The sequence below is a fragment of the Pseudoliparis swirei genome, chromosome 10 (genome assembly GCF_029220125.1).
Source record: "Pseudoliparis swirei isolate HS2019 ecotype Mariana Trench chromosome 10, NWPU_hadal_v1, whole genome shotgun sequence".
Lineage (NCBI taxonomy): Eukaryota > Metazoa > Chordata > Actinopteri > Perciformes > Liparidae > Pseudoliparis > Pseudoliparis swirei.
In genome coordinates, this window is record NC_079397.1 from 8098567 (window position 1) to 8120983 (window position 22417).

General features: G+C 44.3%; 2 protein-coding genes across 3 annotated transcripts in view; both read right to left on the reverse strand.

Annotated features, from left to right (window-relative positions):
• Positions 1–10: 10 nt before the first annotated feature.
• Positions 11–15663, reverse strand: scaf11 (SR-related CTD-associated factor 11). Of its 2 annotated transcripts, none has more exons than XM_056424409.1 (15): positions 15504–15663; positions 13203–13248; positions 12880–13025; positions 12358–12441; positions 11543–11622; positions 11254–11333; positions 11120–11157; positions 10948–11018; positions 9098–9223; positions 8639–8724; positions 5293–7530; positions 4816–5138; positions 4516–4686; positions 3319–3429; positions 11–2621 (listed from the first exon to the last, which is right to left on the reverse strand). In XM_056424409.1, the coding sequence occupies exons 2-15, from the start codon at positions 13219–13221 to the stop codon at positions 2526–2528; spliced, it is 3669 nt and encodes a 1222-aa protein (XP_056280384.1). In that variant the 5' UTR covers positions 13222–13248; positions 15504–15663; the 3' UTR covers positions 11–2525. The 2 variants fall into 2 exon arrangements, with proteins under 2 accessions (XP_056280384.1, XP_056280383.1); XM_056424408.1 differs by having other exon boundaries at positions 3319–3438.
• Positions 15664–19138: 3475 nt separating this feature from the next.
• The window catches only part of arid2 (AT rich interactive domain 2 (ARID, RFX-like)), a 32607-nt gene continuing 29328 nt past the window's right edge, over positions 19139–22417 (reverse strand). The window contains exons 16-21 of the mRNA XM_056424654.1: positions 22125–22267; positions 21894–22032; positions 21715–21800; positions 21439–21562; positions 20943–21034; positions 19139–20759 (exon numbers count right to left, since the gene is read on the reverse strand). Of these exons, the coding sequence (XP_056280629.1) occupies positions 20648–20759; positions 20943–21034; positions 21439–21562; positions 21715–21800; positions 21894–22032; positions 22125–22267 (696 nt within the window). The 3' untranslated portion in view covers positions 19139–20647. The remainder of the gene's footprint in view (positions 20760–20942; positions 21035–21438; positions 21563–21714; positions 21801–21893; positions 22033–22124; positions 22268–22417) is intronic.

Sequence of the window (22417 nt, forward strand, 5' to 3'; positions counted from 1 at the left end):
ACAACATAGGTCGACTCAATTAGGGTACTTTAACATGATGAGATATGACAGAAAGAAACAGTGAACAGCATTCCCCTCATGTACAACTTCTTACATCCGTTACTGACCATTAAACAGTTGACAAAGATTTAGTTGGTTTTTTTACAGCAACATTATAATTCCTGTCAATTTGGCTCCATATTCCCTCTGCGACCTCCTTACTCACAGTTCTTTTTGCCGTTAAATCAAGTTCATCATTCTAGTGCTTGTGAAATGTTGCACACAAACCGTGTAAACCTGAACAGGTGATAGCCTATCACTTAATTGGCTGATTAGACCTCGTTAGGAACGTGTGTGCGCATGCGGACAATGGCTGATGGTCATCTCTAACTCCTAGCTTTGTTCGTTAAAGCACAGGTGTTTGTAATATTAATGACGACTCGGTTGCATTCAAGTGTCCCAGTAAATTACAGCAGAAATACCCTGAAACTAAGCAGTTAAACAAAATGTAGCCACTACTCGTATACGTATGTATACCTGCGCTTTTACTAATGTGACATGTCAAAGTGTCTCCAGTGAAAAAACGTGTATTCCTAGTCATTCATAGACAATGTGGCAGGATACATTTCCCAGTAAATATTTACCCACTGTCTAATTAACCAGATTCTTGACAACACCTGTCGAGTCTGTGACTCAGGACACTTGAAACTCACCTGCTTTCCAGAAACAACTCTGACAAAAACGAACGTTAACTGCTGAATGTGTAAACAAGCAGATTTGGGCTGTCTACTTTGCCATAACAGCTGGTGTGATGATTGTGCTCCCCCCTAGTGAACAAGTTTATTCTTTACATGGTTTTATCTGGACTAATATTGTATACTTTGACACTGTTCCGACCTACTGTACATTCACTTTGGTTAGTTTCGTTTTACTTGGGAGAAAGTAAGCATGGCCTATTGTTTTAAACATACAAAGAAACCACACTTTTCAAAGGTGATTTTGGAAGTGTGGCGCAGAACATCACGCAATAGACAAGGGCACAATCCCAGTGTCCCCCTTAAGGCCTTAAACCCTGAACCCTCAGGGGCTTGCTGACTTCACCTGTCAAGTGGTTGAGTGAGAGACTGAGGGCTTGCCATTGTGTAAATACGAATGGGACATATCACAGTACCATGGCAATGTCAAAAGAGTGTACAAGTGTGGGTATTTATTTTAATAGTTACTCCTCGATTTTAATGTCTTACAAGGCACTTTCCTCAGGAGATGAGGTAACTTCAAATGATCCATTTACTTGTTTGTCAAAACAGCTTTAATAACTAAACAATGTTCCGATTTTATGTTCCATTAATGTTGTGTGAATGTAATTTGCCAGGCTGAACACCCATGTGGCATCCTCTTTGCTGACATTTTTGTTTTTTTACCCCCATGCTTCCACTGGTAACCCTGTGTTTAACCTCACATGGCTATGAACTTGAGCAAAGTATGCATCTAATTCGGACTTAGGTAAAGGGTTATAAAGGGCTCGTTATAAAGGGCTCAACGTGTCTGCCAGAGAGCCATCAAACACTCAACAATTTAACAGTGGGACAGCCCTGAACCTAGACTTTGAGGTCGCACAACTCAAAGTCTGCAAGTCTGTAAGGATGGATGCTGGGATTGGGCCAAAATCAACAAGGGCCCTCAGAGGCAGGAACACTTCCACCTTTAAAATCGAAAATGGAGGCGTGTTTTCCACCACACGAGGCCTCTAACAAACACACAGCAGCTCAGGAAGCAGCTATTTTATTTCACTACTCTGGATACTTTGCACAGATCATGTTCACCCATTGACATTTAATACATAGTCAGACCAAGGGTGGGACTCGTTTCATGTGATCTGCCCCCCTGGGACCTGTGCCTTACAAACTCACTTCTGATTGGCCATCCAACGAAGCGTCTCCTAAACCAATCAGGGCCCCAATTACATTCACACTCATCAGAGTCCAGCCCTTAATTGAACCACAGAGATTAATAAAGGCAATGCACAGATTTTTTTTTTTAGTTTTTTTAACTAGGCCTTATCTGAAATATTATATAATATTTGTTTTTAAAAGAATGTTGACGATATTCAATTAATAAGCTATGCGATCAGGAAGCCATTTAGGGGGAGTTTATCGTACCAGCCGGCACCCTGGAAGAGGCTCTCCACTACATGAGCTGACATAGATGGCTGAGCGTTGCATCTTTCTTATCAACCCCCCCAGCCCCACCCCCACCCCCACCCTTCCCACGTTAGCCTGCACGCCTTACAGTAGTTGCCCAAGTCACATGACTTATGCAAAATAAAGGGCTCTTGCATTACAATTTCTGATTGGGTAATTCTTTTTCTAACAAAATATGAAAATCTATAGAAAAAAATCTTCATTCAATAAAAGGTAGAGATATCAAAAAAAGAAAATGTCGGCTCTCCGTTGAATTTCAGTTTGGAGGCTAAATTCCAGCCAGAGGAAATTGCACTTTGCAGCTGGGTCCGTGAGGGCGTCGCCACGCCAGCATCAGGCGGGGTTTCATTTCTTGCGGGCGTGCTTGTATTTGTCCACGTAGGCCTTCACCAGGTTGGCCACCTTACTGGAGTTCACCTCACCACTCTTGCTGTGACACACCTGAGGAAGTAAACACAGTCGAGGCTAAACAAACCGTCAAATCTACAGCAAGTATTAGCTTGCACGTCAAAGCAGTGAGCATGGGATGCAGTAAGAGCAAAACTCTTGAGAAAGGCGTCGTTCTTTTAAGAAAACACGAGAGCAGAAATGTACAAACTGAAATCAATATTGCGTTCAGCAAAGACAAGCTGATGTTAGCATGCCTGGCTAGCTCGCTTTCCGATGTACTTTAGAGGCTACGGGGCGCATCAGAAACAACCTGAGTTTGTGGCGTTACAGGCTAGATTTAAAGAAAAGTGCTGTACACAACCAACCACTGTGTAGCATTTGCCCAGGTCCTGGATGCTATCTGAGTTGGGGCTAACATTTAGCTGCTCTTTGCTGGGTTTGAGGATGTTTATACACTGGCATCACCGGACAAGCTTGTTACCAGAGGTGGTGTTACGTTTGGCCACACCCATCAGTTAGCCTGGTCCCTCATGAAAGGGAAAATTATGAAAATCGGAAGTATTTTAGATGAGTAGTCAAACGGGACTATGTTGGAAGGAAAGCTCCATCGTTCATATATACTTGTACTAACTAATTCTACTCCACAATACAATAACAATGTTGCCTCTGTATTTACAGGTCTTCAGCATGGATCATCATAGACAGCATCATTACTGAGGGGGGAGGGGCTTACATGCAGGGCATTTACCTTCTCTACCGCTTTGCGGACAATCTCCTTGTACTCGTCCTTTGTGATTTCCTTCTTTTGGTAATAGGGTTTCATGGCATTTTTCACTTCATTGACAGCTTTTTCTTGGATCTGTTGTTTCTTAAGCAGAGAGAGGAAAATCAAGAATACTGGAGAGAAATTGACAGAAACGCAGACAAATGTTCTTGAACGGCGTTTTGTGAAGCAGTGACATGTTGACCGGGTACGACTAGGGATGGGTATCGTTTGGGTTTTTTCCGATACCGGTGCTAAACCGGTACTTTTAAAACGATACCGGTGCCTAAACAGTGCCTGAACCGATACTTTTTTTTTTTAAACGCACAATGAGGACATTAAAAACCTCTTCGGCCATATTCCCCGTAGAAGCCGTTATCGTGGAGCACTGACACACAACGGATATCAGACTGTTACACAATATATGTTCTCCATTATATGATGTGATATGTATTGTCATGTGCAGACTTTATAGGGTTAATCCTGTCACTGTTTTGATGGGCAAAGAGAACAACCAATCAGAGGGACTGAAGATGACTCGTGACAAATAAAGTTTTGCTTCTGACAGCCAGAGTTACACTGAAACAAAGTGACGCCCCACGGTCTTTATTCCTCCGTCATTATATTCCCGGTAACACCGGGTATACAGCCGGGACCGCTGTACATCAACACATCTGCTAGCAGACTGTCACGCTCGTAGCTCGTAGCTAGCGCTAGCTACGAGCTAACGCTAGCTACGAGCTAGCTTAAGCATGGTTATAATGGATAATTTATTATTTATTGGGCTACTTTTATGAATGAAAGACTTGCAATCAACGTTCCGGTACTAATCTGAGTTCAGGCTGCTCGTCATAATCGGTCTCCACGTGTTCAGAGGACCAGTGACGGTCTCCCCATCGCGCCCAGCCTGACACTGGTGTGCTCCACACGGGTTCACTTGTCACACACGGCGCATGCCTCCGCTGTCAAACTTAAATATGAGAGGCTATCGTAACCTGCTGACAGGGCGGAGTCACCAGAGAAGTTCACAACAATAGTTTTTTTCAATTTCAATCGGCTCAGGCACCGGAAAGAAGCACCGAAATGTGCGTTGCGTTTCGGTCCGGGTAATACCGGTTGTATTGGAACCGGTACCATATTGGCACCGGGTTTCGGTACCCAACCCTAGGTACGACAGTTTACCTTTTCCTTTTTGGAGCCGCCAGATTGAGCCTTATGTTGGCCATGCTGAGTTGTAGAGGATGGTACGACATGGCTGTGTGCCGACTGGCCGTAGGTCGCCGTTGTAACACCACCTTTGATTGGGGTGGGAAGAAGGCCGGGTTTTCCATAACCCATCATTGTATTCCCCATCTAGGGCGAAACAGAGAGAGCAGAACAGTACTTCTTTTATATCATATTTATTTTATTTAAATGCTTAAGATATAAAGTTTTCAAATCCCATACTCGGCACACGCCCTGTCCACATCCCAATGTACCAACCTGTGTTGCGTAGCCGTCGGGCTGAGCCGCTGCCGTCTGGCCGCCTTGATGCATGGGTGGCGGTGGTGGGGGAGGGGGCGGGAGGCCCTGAGCGCCGACAGCAGGGACCTGAAGCAGCGGTACGGCAGGATGGAGGTGCGCGGGGACCTGAGGCGGCATGGCGTACGGCGCCGCAGGCTGCAAGCTGACTGGCAGGGCTCCTCGCGGGCCCTGCATGGGGTAGTGATGCTGAAGAACGTTCAGCTGAGGGGGAGCCGCGTTCATCACCGGCACCGGAGCGTTACCGGGCACGGCCTGGGCCGGAAGCTCGCTTTTAGTGGCATCTGGAGAGCAAGGGAAAAAAACGACATTAAAAATTCATCATTAATGAATGTTTGCAAGCTAGAATTGCTTATATTTGTAGGTGCTGTATATTTGTTTATGCATAGAAGAGCTATTCAATTCACTCATAAACAGTAAAAGGAGGAGGGTCCAAACCTGCTGCTGCCGGTTGCTCCTCCTCTTGTCGGTTCCAGCCTCCTGGTCCTCCTCTCTCTCTCTTGGAGTAATAATCCTGAACGTCTGCGGGCAGCGTTCTCCGGACAGCCCAGCTGGATGCCGATGACCAGCCTGACCGGTCCAGATTGTCTCCAGAGTCGGACTCTTTCCTTCGGCAACCACCGCGGTTTTCATTGTAGCGGCTGTACGCGTCATTCCCTGAATTGCTGCCTGAACCTGAGAAGTTGTTTCGGGGCTGCCAGCGGTTGTCGGCCGTTTCCTCCTGCTGGCTGTAGAAGCCACGGCTGCTGCCGCCGCCGCCCCGTCCCGCGCCCCGGCCTCGATCTGAGCCGCCGCGGCCCCCGCGACCCCGTGACTCCCAGCGCGAGCTCGGGCCGATGGTCCGGCTCTTGCTCTCGGCATCGCTGCGACTCTTTTCTGTGACCCAGTCTGGATTTTCCGACCAGCCCTGGCGTTCAGGGGAACTTTCCGTAGGCACGCCGTTTTCAGAGCGCCCAGCGCCTCCCTGATACCTCCGTCCATCAACACCAGACCCACTGCCCTGCCCGGACCTCCAGCCACCTCCACGCTCCTTCCTCTGAGGAGACTGCTCTCTGGAGGCCGGCCGTTCGGGGCTGGGCCCTCGTCTGTAGGATCTTGTTCTGGATCTTGATCTAGACCGCGACCGGGACTTAGACTTGGACTTCGACCTAGAGCGACTCCTGGATCGCCTCCTCCTTCTTTCGCGACTATGTTCCCGCCTAGAATAGTCTCTCTCACCATCCCGATCCCGGTCCCTGTCCTTCTCTCTGCTGCGAGCACGGGACGAGCGGCTAGAGGGCGGGCTGCCGTCACGTTCTCTGGACCGCGAGCGTCTGGGTGGTTCTAGCTTCGCGTCCTTCTTAGGTGACCAGGTAGAGGTTGAGGAGTGAAAGCGAGAGCGCCTCTGCTTGCCGTTCTTCCTCTCTTGGCTCCTTTCTCTTTCCTGTTGCTCCCCGTCGCTCTCGTCTTTGGCCCCTTGGCTTGTGGAGCCAGAAAGTTCCGCAGAGGCCGAGGCAGTACTCTCCTTCGGCAGTTCCAAACTGGGACTGTTGGCCTGCTCGCTCATGGGTGAACTGCAATCCATGGGGACAACTTTAGTGTCATCCTTAGATGGACCGTCATCTTTATTTGCATTCTCGGAGCCGTCAACTACTGAAGGCTTACGTTCTGATGCAAAGGTTTTAACATCAGCGTCCTCGGAGACTTTTGGTTCCGAGATGGCCGAATTATCCTCAGACTCTGCGGCAGAGGGGGAAGCCACTTGTGGAGAATCCTCCCGTGATTCAGCAATCACTGCATTTGAAGATGCTTTGTTGTTGGCTTTTTCTGCACAAATCTCCATGTCGTCATCGTCCTGCTCCGCTTGATCGTCACAGTGTGGAGACATCAAGTTGTCCAGAAGGACATTCTCAGAATGAGAGGGTGAGGGCGAGGCCCCTTTCTCAGAGTGAGAGGGTGATGGAGAGCCCTTTCCTACAGAGGAAACAGGGCTTGCTGGCTCTTCCTCCTCCTCCCTCTTGCCCACTGAGCATGAACCAGGGCTGTAAGGGGCAGAGTCCGATGGACAAGACAGGTCCTCGTCTCCCTCATCTGGTTTCAGTTCACGTTCATGAGATTGTTCCTGAGTCTCATCGCTGTCCTGTCCCACATCATTGCTCAAGGGTTCAGCGCCTTCGAGCTCGTCAGCAGAGTGGAAGCCGCTCTGCTCTTCATTGAGGCTCCCTTCAGCATCAGACTGCTGCTGCTTAGAGTTGTTCAAATCCTTTTCCTTATCAGTTTTGTCCACTTCCTCCTCCTTCTCCGTGTTGTCACATCCATCACCCTCTTCGTCCTCCTCACTTGCTGCCGGGCTGCTTACGACTTGGGGAGATTTTTTTTTTCTTGCCGGGGCTTTCCGCTTCCCGCTGGCCTTTCGGTTTGTCACCCGCTTGCCCTTCCTCTTGGCTGGCGCTTGAGACGGTCTGCCCGGCGGCTTGGCGGACTGGCCGGTAGACGAGTCGGAGTCTGACGTACTGGATTGCGGCGGTGTAGACGGATCAGACGCGGGAGCCTCCTCCTGGCTTTTACTGTTGCGTCCAGATCGCCTGGATGGTAGAGACTTGGCCTCTTTGGTGGGAGCTTTGGAGGTTGAAGCTCGACCGCCTCTCTTCTCCCCTCCTTTGGGACACGTGATGGCGCAGACGACGCCCTGAAACACTGTGGGAGAGAACCTTATGAGCAGCGCCCAATAGTATTCGTAGGTTCATTCAGCTGCCAAACATTTTTAGGAATTTAGAAATCTGACAGATAGCTTAATTTTTGCCATGGCCATTGATGCAAAATTTTAAAAATATATATATATATACATACATACATATATATTAGGGCTGTGAAACGATTAACATTTTTAATCAGGTTAATCACAGGTTTCTGTGGATTAATCATGATTAATCACATATATACATTTACAGGGCTCTCAAGACAGGCAAGAGCTCCGAGAAGAGTTGTTGACGGGGACGGGGGATGGGGGGGGGGGGTGCAAGTGACTTTTAATCGTCCCGATGTGCGCGCACACGCCGGCATCCGAGCTCTGCGGCGCGCGAGACGGAGATCGGAGTCGTGTTAACGCGACACTAGCGGCTCAGGCACCGGAAAGAAGCACCGAAATGTGCGTTGCGTTTCGGTCCGGGTAATACCGGTTGTATCCGTCTGCTGCTGGTTCGAGACGACCAACAGCAGACGGATTGGAAGCTCATTCTGCGCATGCGTTAAATGCGTTAAAAAAACAAAACTAATTAATCCTGTAATTTAATTAACGCGTTATTTTTCACAGCACTAATATATATATATACACATATAAATATATATATCATATGATAAAGCTTGACTTACTTTTAAAAAGTCAATGCTCAAATAATTCATTAGGATTCGTTTTCATCCCTTTATTACCTTCGCATTGAAAATGCGGAAGGTTATGTTTTGATCAACGTGTATTTATTTATTTGTATGCGTGTTATTCGCAGAACTCAAAAAGTATTGAACCGAATCGCATGAAATTTGGTGGGATGATTGGTTATTATCCGGGGACCATTTGATTAGATTTTGGGATCGATCGGGTCAAAGGTCATGGAAAGGTCAAAATCTTTTTTTTCCCATAGCACGATACATTTTTGTCCAATTGGCATGCAACTAATGCCAAAATATTCATAATTCAATGCCCAATCTTGTGATATGCGAAGGTATGCGCTCTACCGAGTGCCCATTCTAGTTTACACATGTAATCTTACAGGACTTAGAACCTAAACCGGCGACAGACAAGACTCACCGAAATGACCAGGGCCGAACGGTGAACTGGAGGTAAAGGGAGACGGAAGTGGGCTGTGGTTCCAACCAGAGGGATGGAAATTATGCCTGTAAAACCAACCAAGACAAAACAACTTAGCACAGAGACCAAACCATGCGTTACATTTTAGTTTGTGATAAAAAGAAAAAACGCACGGCGAAGGCATAGTTTAGTTTTTTATCAGGTGAAACCGTTGATGGCAACACCACAGCACCATTACCATCACGAGCAGAGGGTTTCAAAAGGGAACTGCTAACACAGCACAGCGCTCTGGTCTTTATGAGCGGTTTGATTTTGTTTGAAATAATCCTGAAAAAAACTGGACATAAAGGAGACACTGGCTTCCAATGTGTTTGGTGGGAACGTGGCCTTGGAAGGGTCCTTCACGGCAACAGAAGGGGCAGACAAAGCAATACGAGTGGCCGGTTGGGATTTCACTACCTTGAGGTGCCGTGAACAGGGATGGGAGCGACAGGAGAAAGCCACGGACAGTCTTGAGCCTGGGCTTTGCAGTGTTTGAACCCGGTGTCGTATGGTATCTCCTCGGCCACCCACACGGACTCGGCACTGCAAGAGAAGGAACACAGTTATTTATGAAGCACTTCCCAACGTTAAAGGGCCTTTATGGTTGGATTCATTTGAAGTGGGACTGTATGAGGTACTTATCCATAGTTATTGTTTTAGCTACAGTGGATGGTGGTCAGCACCCCCGAGCTTGGAGAAACAGACAGCCCTTTCCAACAGGGAACTGAAGCAGTAACTTATGCTCTCTTGAAAGCTAGCAAACTCGATTGATGCATTATCTAGATCGGATAGTTTGTCTGTGTTAGTGTCACTTTGGCGAATCCGAAATAACCATTTTTAAATTACCAAAGTCACAAACTGATCGAGTCGGTGGTAGAACAGCCATTTCTGTGTTCTGTGATGTAAAACTAATTATTTTGTGAAAGGAGTCTGGCTGCTTTGAAGACAGCCGAGATGACAGCTTCAGGTCTCCGTCAGAAAGGGCTGTCTGGCAGCAAGGTAAAGCGGCGAAAAAATAATGAAAATTGATTTAGTGTACACTTAAACCATTGGTTCTTTTCTGTCACGCCCCACTTTCGAAGAAAAATGTCCATCTCCTACCGCCCCAAGAAAATGGCCTGGGCTGACTTTTTATTGAAATACATTTTTGGGACTCCTCCATCAGTGCTTTTTCAAATAATAGAATAAAGAAAATTGCAATCACTTTCAAGTAAACCAAATGGGCAATCACTTTGTAAATAAGATAATAACAATATGTGCAACCTGTGAAAAACTGAACAAAAAATGTGCTAATATTTGGCAATAAAGACATCTACACTGCTGACATTTTCAAAACAATAACATGCAACCTGTGCAAAACAAATTTAGTGCAGATATGCGTGTCAAGTTTTATTAGTATTAGTGGCTGCAATGAGCCTGTGTCCCACAAATTTTTTTTTACCAGGGTTGCAGGCTTGATACGGCCACTCTCAATTCATGCTCAATGTTGAGCTCTTTTTTTGAAGGGCAACAGCGGAAAAAACGATTTTGCGAGATTGTTTTTTGGCCAAATGCCAAGAATCCCCTATCGTGCATGTGCATGCATAACCTGTTAACGGCGTAACATAAACATGTACACACGGTACAGGCATTTCAACATGTATTTATTAATGACTTATGTTTATGTACGTGTACTTTGAACGTGTGTATATGTGAAGTTCTCATTAAAGCTCTTTCTGCCCCACCTGCACTCACAGTTTGAGAACCACTGACCTAACTGATATTGATTTCTTGAGTCGTTTGTATTGCTGCTGCCCGCGCTGGTACACCTGTATGTTCCTCTGAGGGCCATCTACGATATGGATAAGTACCTCATACGACCACACTTCAGATAATCCAACCTATCTCTTTACTAACCACTTACACTCTCCATGTAAAATTATACAGGTGTCTACACAATTTACATCCCTCCTCAACTAGATTATGCTGATTTACTCTTTGCTTAAATTATGTCAATATTAGACACCGATTGATACAAACAGAATTGCTATAAAATGTTTAAATTAAGCATGTTAATTAGATAATTTGAAGTAATTTGGCGTGTACTCCAGCGGGGGGCTTTCTGAAAATACCTGAACCTTCCCTGTAAATTAAGATACTGCCATTCTATACAATGCTAGTAAGTCTAGCAACTAGTAAGACAGATAATCAGCACATCAAATAATCTGTGTTTGCCGTGTTAACCAGTGTATTACTGTATTTGTAATAATTCATCAAGCATGACTTACATGTCCTGAGTAGACGTCGTTACTGAGACACAGGGAGACGGTGACCAGGTACAGCAATCTGTTCCTCTCACCTGGAGAAAATACAAACACTGAGGAGACTGAACTCTGAAGAATGTCAAATTCACAGTCCACTAGAACCGTGAAACAATGACAAAAGAACTCATGAAAATACCTTTTTTCTGCTTAGTGAGGAAGGGTCATCCTCGTTACCTGGGAAAAGACATCCACAGGCTGTTGGACCTCGTTTACAAAATGTGAGTAGGTTACACATATCTGGGATCTGGAGGAAGAGGGATGTTAACATACATTTCCTGACGAGTCCTTTTGTTTTGCCGTTTGCCGTCCTCTCCACCTTTTGCCTTCTCAGCCTTCTTGCCGGTTTACTTCTGAAAAGAAAACACCTAAATAGTTCAAGTTGATTTCATGGTCAAAACAATCCAGATGACACAGAATTTTATACCTCAACACTTTTCACCCGATTAATGATTGATTAAGTAGATCTCATCAAGTATTTTCTCTTATCTCTATAAAGAGACAAAACCTTTGAGACAAATACTACCTTTATGATGCAACAACAACAAAAAAGCTCACTCACTTGAGACAGACTTTTTGTTTGGGGTTTCTACAGCAGCAACTCTCAGCTTCAGGTGGAGTCGCTGGTTTCCTCACAGGAACCTTAAAACAACGAGGACAGAAGCACATTTCATTCACACAGAATCAGTCAAGGATTTCTGGGTTTGACGGACAACAGACCCGGCTATATTTTATGTTTCATTATTACTAATTCTTCTTCTTTGCCCAAGTCTTTGTGCCTTTTCGCCTCTCAGGTTTCCATGAATCGTGGCTGTGTCTGGAGCCATTCCTGGCTAATGGGCCCTGCCTCCTGCCATGACCATGCATTATGCCCCTCATCTCTACCTCCTTCTGTTTACATGGATTGTGGTCATTGCCTACGACTAATTATTCATAATTTCTGTCATATTCATTGAATGTATTGTAACTCTGTCACGCTGTTCATCTGTAAACATAACATCTATTGCTTCCTCCTCTGTTGCTCTCTTGAAGGTTTCTTCCCTTTTTTCCCTTGTGAAAGTTTTTTTGGGAGAGTTTTTCCTGATCTGAGGTCTCAGGACTGGGATGTCGTACGTGTACAGATTGTAACGGGTAAGGACCTCTTGTGTGCACTGCTAACTCTGCTCAGGCTCACACAGCAGCAGTAGCTCATAACACCACAAAGGTACAGCATAGAGTACACAGTAAAGTCCCCCAAGTGACCGCACATTTTAGAACCACTAGTTTATTGATTAATAATTAAAACTAGGTTTCCTTTGGTTTACAGTGTTGGATTGAGAAAAGAGAAGAAGCAGCACACAACCTCTTCTGAAAAACAAATGCAGTCATATGACTAACCTGCACACAGCTGAGATTCCCATCCCATCTGTAAACATTAGTGAAAGGTCTTCTGTCCACCGGGCAGGAAGGAGCCATCTGCAACTGTAACAGGAATTAAACAGATTAAAAGATTAACAACACGTCAGGCTCTTTTAAATGCTTTACAAGCTTTTCTTTTCTGAAATTAATTATATTCCGGAGGGGGAACATTACATTTTTCATCATAAAAATTTTCAAATGTATAAAAAATATTCGGTGCAAGGGCAATATCAGTCACAGGCTTAGAAGTTCAACAACATTGATTACATCCTGGAAAAAAATCTTCCTAATTTAGATACAGAAATGAACATTCCATTTCAATGTGTTGCATCCATTGGCAGAAATTCTATATTACAAACATGTTTATAAGCCACCTAGAGGAGTCCTAACAAACTGTTTTTCACACCCATCTAGATTATGTACTGAAGTTCAAACTGGCTCGGATTATAGTCACTATTTCACATCTACATTATCACAAATTTCAGCAGCACTGAGCGTCACCTCTGCCCATGTGAGGAGACATCTGAGGCAGAAGACGTGGCAACAGCTGTCGGGCATGGCCAGTTCGCCTCCAGCCAGGACGCCCAGGCAGATAGGACACCTCTCTGCCTCCTCAGCATCCGTCCCATCCGGTGGGCCCTGGCCGCCTGAACATGCACAAACACAGGGTTTTTAATTATTTCTGAATGACATCTGATGTTTTCCACTCGGCACTAAGATAGAGTTTTTTATAAAATGTGTACGTGGACTACCGGGTCATGCTGCTCATGCATACATATCGCAACATTTTATCTTAAACATCATTGAGCCGAGTCAAGTCTCACCACTTCCAGCTCCAGTCATGTCCGCCCCGGACTTTCCTGATCACCACTACAGCACAGAGGAGAGAAAATGGAAATGAAGGGGTCGGTGTTTCCAAGGAGAGGAGTTCAGCTGATATTATGTTGTGTACTCTGTTTAGCCCACAAGGAGCTTAAAGTAAAATGTCAATATAACAGCAGCAAGACACAAAAGAAAAAATGGCAACAAATGTTTTTGTTTAAGGGACTTGAAAGTGTTCAATTGGCATGTTTACATTTCCAAGAGGGCTAGTAGTGGTTGACAATGCTGACATCATTTCCACTACTTACTATGGAGTTTTAGTATGGTGTGTGTGTGTGTGTGTGTGTGTGTGTGTGTGTGTGTTGTGATATTCCATTTTAGATGAGGTGAGGACGTAATGCAACTGCTACCATGACTACTGAGTCACAAAATTAAATCTACTACTGATAAAACCAAAATGATCCGAGATCAGGATGAAGGAGTAAAAAATAGACAGCTGGTATGAATAAATTGTCCAGCTCTAGCATCCAGAGTTTGGAAAAATCCAGCTCATGCCACAACCCCAACATAGCCGAGATAACATTCAGCCCATAGGGTCTGTTCTTTACTCATCACGAATTGAGCTTGAAGCTGTGTTCGGACAGAAAGTAAATCCAACTTCGACTCGCATCATCTGCGCAAATTTGATTGCTGGACTGTTGTGCAAATTTGCCTCAAAGGGCAGATGCACCAACTGTACGTTACGGGTTTGCTAGCTAGCCAGTGTACCTGGGTGTTTGTGTGGAAAGCTTACAGCACAGCTCAGATGCACAACAAGACTGTAGCTAACGACGATAATACAGCCGATGTTGCGACCTCAAAAATGGAAATGGGTTAGAGACTCAGAAACCCTCTTCTTTTCAATATCTCAAATTTGGCAGCTGCAGAAAATAATCTTCCACTTTAACTGATAACTCATTTGTCTGGCAACATTGTCAATATTTGTCCTAAAACTTTGCAGCACAAAAAATGGCTGACTTTAAAGCAAGCTGACCAGACACATACCCACCACTAGTGTATTTACCTCTTGATTCCGGATTAATTCATTTTTATATCGTAAATGTAAAAAAATTGGTTGACCTCAAATTTGAAAAATGAAGTTAACTACCTAATGGACAAAATAGATAATGTTACAGTTTCTCAAATGTATTTGTTTTAATACTTAAGGCTTTTTGAATTAAAGACTTAATTGATTACACAGAAGATTCCTGACCAAATATACAAATGAATGGAAAGCATTGTTGGTTGCAGTCCTCTTTTTGAAATTGTAAAACGTCAAAGCACTTTTAAGTGAAATCTTCTATTTGATATTTTGACTCTCACTCTTTGTTCAGAAAACAGTGGCCTAAAACTAATAAGACATAACTGATGATCTTTCGGTTATGTCTCCATGTTTCACATGCTTGAACGTCCAGAATCCAAACTTGACTGTTATTTACCTTTCCCACCACAGTGAGATTCACTCACCTTGATCCAGAAGTCAGATTGACTTTTCTTAACGCTCCGACAGTGAACAGCAAGGCTGTGCCCAAGATTTTAAAAGGAGTGTGACATCTGATCCGGAACCAGTCTTGGTTTTTGCCACTTTAATTGGGACGATCTTAGAACTCTTCTGAAGTGAAACCTTTTCAACAGACTTAGTCAGACCAGAGTCTCGGAGATGTTCGGAAAACCAAAAAAACTACGTCAACAAAAGCCATTAGACAGAAGCCTTGTGCAAACACTGTCATTTCAACTTGTGCATCGAACACTTGAGCCTCAACAGAGTTAGCCTGACGTCAGCTAATTTTATGTCAATTTACGCTGAATTGGGTGATTGGTGTGCTGGATAATCAGACGAGTTGATGGGCAGAATCTCGTGAAAGCGTGTTGCTGTTCGGTGCCAGCACGGCCTGGCTCCCAAAGAGACGCGATGTGCATCGACTTGATATACCAGTGCCAACACGACGATGACAACATGATTGTTGATAGTTAGCCAGAAAGCTATTGCTAGCTAAAAACACAGCTAACGCTACATGAGGGCTAGCTGGTTGTTGTTAGCACGGAAGCAAACATGGCTAAATAGTTTGTAATATTAGCCGCGATAATTACATTGAAGGTCACAAGTTAGCTAGCTAGCGAGCTAGTTAGCGGCAAGCGAGTGTAGCTGGAAGCTATGTAGCAGCTTTGAACAACAGCACCTGCTTAAGTCGCTTGCAGCTCGCTAGCAGCTAGCGTTAGCTCCAGTTAGCTGCAGTTAGCTCACAGCAAGTGTCGTTACTCACCTTTACGCGCTGCTGTAGCTGCTTTGCACCTAGTAGACTGGCGTTAGCGTCCAAGCTAGTGCTATGAAATTCTGACGACTCGCACTGTCCGGGAGATGTGCTTAGCTAAAAACGGAGCGCAGCTTTCTGAAAGTCTCAGCCACATGTCTCGCGGTCCTGAGATTTGGTGCCGCTGGCGCCCCCGACCGGAACCACCGCGCGTTACAGCGCAGAGTGAATTTATCCATCTGCTACTATTTACAGTACAAAGAAAAGCAGCAACAGGCGAGTCGCTAAAGACTGCATTCAAGTTCCACTTCGTTAAAGTCGCGTGGACTTGATAGACTTGCCTGTTCACATATTTGCCAGATAAGTAAGCAAATGTATAGGAATGTGTGTTCGTTTCCTTTATTTTCCCTGAGAAATAACGCATTTATTTTTTGTTTGTTTCTAAATGCGTTCATTTTAAATAATAAAGTGAATGATGGCTGAATTCCATTTAGCTGCTTTGATTTCAGGGTTCGGCCTTGTGCAGAGAAATAAATAAAAGAAGGAATTGGGTTGCTATGTGCAGAGCTCATAATGGTGCCAAGTCAGTCATGTTCTACACACATTTGATTGAAATAGAGCATATTTGATATAAATAACTAACCAACCATCAAGCTGTTACTTATAGTAATACTACTGACATTAGTTCTTTATATTATTTTCTTGGCACACTTTGGGCCCTCTAGTACCAATAAAGCATGGTTTAAACACCACAGCCTACCTGAGTATTGTTGCTGACATGTCCATCCCTTTATTACCAACGTCTACCCATCTTCTGATGGCTACTTCCAGCAGGATAATGCACCATGTCCCATAACTCAAATCCTCTCAAACTGGTTTCTTGAATGAGTTCACTGGACTCCAGTCACCAGATCTCAATCCAATAGAGCACATATGGGATGTGGTGGAACAGGAGATTTGCATCATCATCCGATGTGATGCACTGATGCTCATAAGCAATGCAAGCCACCTGCTCCATGCAGGTGCAGAGCTGCTTGCTCACCAGTAACTGATACTGGTAAAGACCGTATGCCACAGCGAGAATCAAGGCAGGACGTGTCGAGTCACACAGAGTAGAATACCCTAGAAACACTGCTGGGAACTACTTTCGAAAATAGAAACAAAGCTTCGACTGGTTGGGAAAAGTTACACAAAGTAATAAATAACTGTTGTTCACTTCCCTTTAATTTAAGGTTGTCAAACCAAAACATGGAGGCTAGTTCTTAAAATGCATTGTGGGTCCTAGTATCATAATGTTGATAGTTTAGTTTTGATGCTGCAAAATTGCACAGGCGTAAATAATAAAGTTAATGTGGGTTTAATTCCCTTTGGCTGTTTTTATACCTCCCGGGCGTCCCGGCCCCAGGGGAGATATTCACTTCTCATTGGTTTACCTGTCTAGGTAAAACATTAGTCCTAATCCACTCATTGGCTGAGCCGTCTGTCCGTGTCCACGCCTCTTGACACTTGAAGTCATCTCTCCATCTTCCTCTGCGTTGTTCTGTCCCCTGCTCTGAATGGAATCGCAGGGGTCCTCAGAATGCCTCTCAGTCTGCTACCCCCTTCTCTCCGAGCCAGGTGTGAACTTCCTTTCCGGCCCCAATTCGCTCATCTGACATGTCGCATGAATGGGGTCTCTCCAGGTCGGGGGAAGGGGATCCCTTGCTGCAAGTGATCTGTTTCTTGTCACACAGAAAGATTCATCTTACCAGTTACAGTAATCCATTAAATAATAATCCACAGACATTACCAAACAATATTGTAAATTATTAAACAATAACACACATTCTATAACAACATGTATGAAGTTATGGTATATTAGTAAATCTTAATTTACATATTGCTTTAGTAAATTGTCTAATTCAACACTGCTTTAGTTTTACGGCCCTTGTAAATGGCCATGACAGCTACCATGACTGAAAAGCTATTTAAGGCAAAGCTCTGCAGAGATCAGATTCTCTGCATCTTTTGAGTGCAGAATAATCGCCATCAAAGACGGAGACCAAAATAAACCAACAGTCACACACTGTGCTCCAAGCGCAGACAAATGTGAGACTGTAAATTCTTTTGATGAATTCCAAAAGTTCTGTGTCATGTAAGATTAAGCAAAAAGTATGTTTTGGGAGCTGTGGGAAATGGAGAGCTCTGTAAAGTAATTAACAATTCAATTGGGTTGAAGGGAACAGGCCAAAGGAAGGCATCCAGTGGTCAGGCGGAACAAAAGGATCAGCTTGACAGCAAATGGAGCTTATTCGTGGTGATATCAGACAAGAGGGCGGTTTGAAGTCCCAACTACCAACCATGAAAACTGAGTGCTAAATATTAAAAGCTCTGGCATCTGTTCAGACGTCTCTTATTCAGGCAGTCGGGAGGAATCCTGGCAACGTCTCAGTCGGAGTTCTCTCCACCAGTAGGTCTCGGTCTTTTTGCTCAGAAAGTCCTGTCGGATGAGCTCCAAATGTGGTCATTTGAATTTATTTTAAAATGTCTCTATAAAAGTGGCTATTGATACAATAATGTTTTCATTAAATTAACTTGTTTAACGTTCCGGTAGATTTGGTTAAGTTTGCATGAGAACAACTACCATTTGGAGTGACAAAGGGTGGATGTTTCAACTATTTAGTCAAAACTTTTTGCACAGTTCAGACTTTTATCCAATTACTTTTAGATACGCAAACTATGTATTCATTAACTTAACTTTTACAACGCTTTATCTACTATTGTTAGCTCAATATTAGAGCCATCTAGACATTACTTGTAGCTATCAATTACAACAATGTATCAATTATACTACCTTTATCTAACTTTTAAAAGTTTATCCATTAAAAGCTAATTATTACAACCATTTATCCATTATTTACAGCCAACTAAACTATACATTATTTTAAGCTAACTATAAAAACATTCAAATACATTACTTTGAGCTAAATATTACACCTATCTAGCCATTACTTGTAGCTAACTACAACCATTATGCTAGCTTAACTATAACTGTTTATAAATGATTGTTAGCTGAATATGAAAATGTAAATAGCTTTAAGTATCTGATAAACACTGAACTTATACATTACCATTAGTGCACTATTGAACGGTTTACTTTTAGCTAAATATTTTGACCGTTTATTCAAAGCTAACCATTTCAACCGTTTACACATTACTTTGTCTGAAATATGTTAATATTTATTGTTCAGACCGCAACTCTCTTCTCGTGCATTGCCAATCGCAAAAGTTAAGGTGCCATTTAAAAAAATTAGAAGTTCCACGTATCCATTGCTGCATTACACCTGTCCATCTTGGAGAGGGATCCTCCTCTGTTGCACTCCTGAAGGTTTCTTCCCTTTTTCCTCGTGAAGGGTTGTTTGGGAGTTTTTCCTGATCCAATGTGAGGTTTTGGGACAGGGATGTCTATATGTACAGATTGTAAAGCACTCAGACAAAATCTAATTTGTGAAAATGGGCTATACAAATAAACTTAATTGAATTGCATAAATAAATATGTGGTGGAATCCCGCTCTACCTCGACTGCTGCATGTGTTTTGAGCGACAGGAAAGTGGGAGAAATCAGTGGCATTGGCGGGGAATAAAGAAACAAGCGTAAAACCAAAGCAAAATGTTCAGTGTTTTATTTAAAAACTATAAACAGTCACCAAAGTAAATAAAGCCAATCTCTAACAGACTGTTAGGTCTATGTGTAGTCACACATCCTACTGACACCGCAGAAATGAGGATGGTTGGGTCGCCCCGGTCAGATGCTAATACGACAGGCAGTCATAAATGTTACACAACACACGGTAGAGAGTACAGTCTGAGGACGTGAGCCGGAATGTGGCATGGTATTAAGAATGAAAAAATAGTACAATAAAACTCCACACTATATTAAGATAGAAAAAAGTAGTGAAGAAAATATCATACCTGCACGTAAAGCAAAGAACACAGGAGAAAACCTGTATAAAAACTCCATGTATTTAAACCAATTTACAAATACAAAAAAATTTTGGTACGCGCACTGTGGCCCGTACAATGACAAAACGCTTACAGTGGATATATGTTACTTGTGTGTGCGTGTTGAGGGGAGGGCATGTGAGGGAAGAGGAAGGGAAGAGAATACCTTCAATATTTTTCTTCTTCTACAAAATGACATGATATATTATTCCATACTCTTTCAGCCAGCAAAATGAGTTCTACAAGGTATATAATACAAAAAATGTCACAGTTCCACAAAAAACTGTTTTTACCCCCTCCCTAAGCTTTACAGCATCAGTACCTTTGCAGAATTATTTACAGGTTTTTAAGTACATTCATCCACTGCTGAGTATAGAATCACATTAGATACAAGTGACCAGGGATCATAAAAAAAAGCAACAAACAAAAACATACTACTTTATTCAATTCTACCAAAGTAATGCTTCTATTACTCCACAGAGCAAGTTCTCCAGTGGCTGCATCGGCATGAAAGAGGATCTTCTTTATATATATTCACAACATATTTACAAGATTCTTTTTCATTAATTGTAATGGTATTCATTTCAATAATAAATAAGTGAAAATATATTGACTCAAGTAAGAAAACCAAGCTACCAAGTTTCTACAGAAAGAAAACAAAACAAAAAAATCATCTTTGCAAGTTGCCAGCAGAGTCCTCCTCCACCGGACACTGTGGGACGCCTCCAATAGTCCACTCCCCCCCTCGGCGCCAAGCCGTACTATTCAGTCGACCGCCACTCGCTCCAACGCACACATCAGTTCACGACACGAAGAGGAAAAGTAACAAAAGAACTGAAACAAAATGTGCTCATGTTTGGGATTTCGTCTGTGGAGTCCCACGGGGAAGCAGTTTCAAAGAGCCCCCCCTGGTGGGCAGCTGGTGGAAGACCCCCGTGGCAGTTTTTGTGTGTGTGTGTGTGTGTGTGTGTGTGTGTATGTGTGTGTGGCTGGGGGAGAGCGCGGTATAGAACACAGGTTGGCGAGGAAGGAGGTGAGGGATGAGAGGCGCGGCAGAAGGAGGGTCTTCGTTCCGGTTCCTGCGCTCCCCGCTGCAGACCCGCTACGACTCATCGGCGGCTTCCTCCTCTCGTCTCAGGAGGGGTGGTGTTGAGGTTATCCTTTTTTTCTCGGCGTTAAGCCTGAAGCGTGCGCGTCAGTTCGTAAAGGCATTTGGCGAGCGTGGTGGAAACCTCCATGTTACTTAGCGCGAGCACCGAGAGGTGCGTCTCATGCCTCTTTACCAACCTGAGAGACGAGGAGAGAAGGGAGGACACAACTTAACAATATAATGCAATCCAGTACAAAACTTATAACTGGAGCAATCAATTCTGACTCGACACAATTGTGTTTTTGACATCCGTCTGGTCACAAGGGAACAAAGTGCGGCGGGTTTCACTCAACACTTCTGAAAGCCAGAAGGACACTTACATGCGACCGCAGTCCGAGTGCTTGGCGATGTTCTTTAACGTTAAGGCAGCAGTTAGTCGGATGTGTTTGGTCACTGGTCCCTCTTTCTCATCCTGGGAGGGGAACAAAAAAAACAATATTCATGGGTTCCACTGTGAGAGATGAGAATAAGAAGGTAGAGCAGTAGAAGACGTTGTTGTAATCATGACATGTCAACAAGATAAGTGTTCTGTCTTTTAACCCAAACATTGTATATCACTCAAACAGGAGAACATGTGCTGTATGAACAGTATCATGGAGGTTTATATGGCTTCATAAAGACCGGGAAATAACCAAATTATCTCCCCCACACAGCATTTCAACTCAATCCTGAGCCTGTGTTTGAACCAGGATATGTAGGAAACAGTGGGATAAACAAAAAAGAAAAAACCTCATACTAAAGCGCACGTGTACTGAGAGTTTTAAGGAAGTTCAGGGGGGGGGGGGGGGGGAGAGTTGTCAGCCCTATTCTACTCACAGTGAAGTCCTTGAAGACCAGGTTTCGAGAGCCTCTGCGAAGGGCCATGAGAGCTGCGCTCGGGTGATTCGCGATTGCTTTCGGTGCTCGAGGTGTCGGAGTGCTGCCGGCTGCTGGCGGACTCCTAAATGACACATCAAGCGGACGTCATTAAGGTTATTGGTCAAATATCGGTTCACTGCTTTTCCCCAGATATTGATATGCAGCATTTCTGGTTTGTGTAGTTTTCTCTGGCCCCAATCAGGCATCAAGGTGGAGGAAGAAAGGTGTACTTACTGGGAAGAAGTCTGATTGGGACTTTGCGCCTGCTGCTCCTCGAGTTTGAGTGCAGCCAGTAAAGCCTCTCGAGAACAGTGCTTGTCCTGGGAAAGAACGCGTTATTATTTCATGCCGACGTGGTGCGATAGAGTGACTCCCTGCACGACCAGCCACAGAAGAGGAGGAGGGAGTCTCACCTGTAGATGGGTGATGAAGGACAGTCTCTGCCGGGGGAAAGGTTCACATCCCTCCCATTGACAATGCCCTGCGTACACGCCTTTTCCACCGTGTTGCATTGCAGCGTGGTAAAACACCCGCAACGGCGTTTCGAACCACCTACGTAAGAAAGGAAATAAGTAATCAGCGGACGTTCGACAGCGGCTCGGCCGAGGATGGTTACGATCGGCGGGCCTCCGTTCGACGCGTACCGTTTACAGGACTGCCACAGACACTTGAAGTTCTGCCCGGCTTTCCTGCTCGGCTCCGGCGGCGCTGCAGGGCTTTGCTGTGCCGAGCTGCGATCACCACCTGGAGCGGGCTGGGAAACGGGGGGCGGGGTGGTGACCGTCGGCTGTGTGGGACAGTTGGAAACAATATATATGAATTAGCATTAAATAAACATTTGTCATTCATTAGGACTTACGGTTACATTTTCATCATTTACAACAGACATCTCATCATAAAGACATGCACCACATCGTATGGATGTGAATGAATGTTG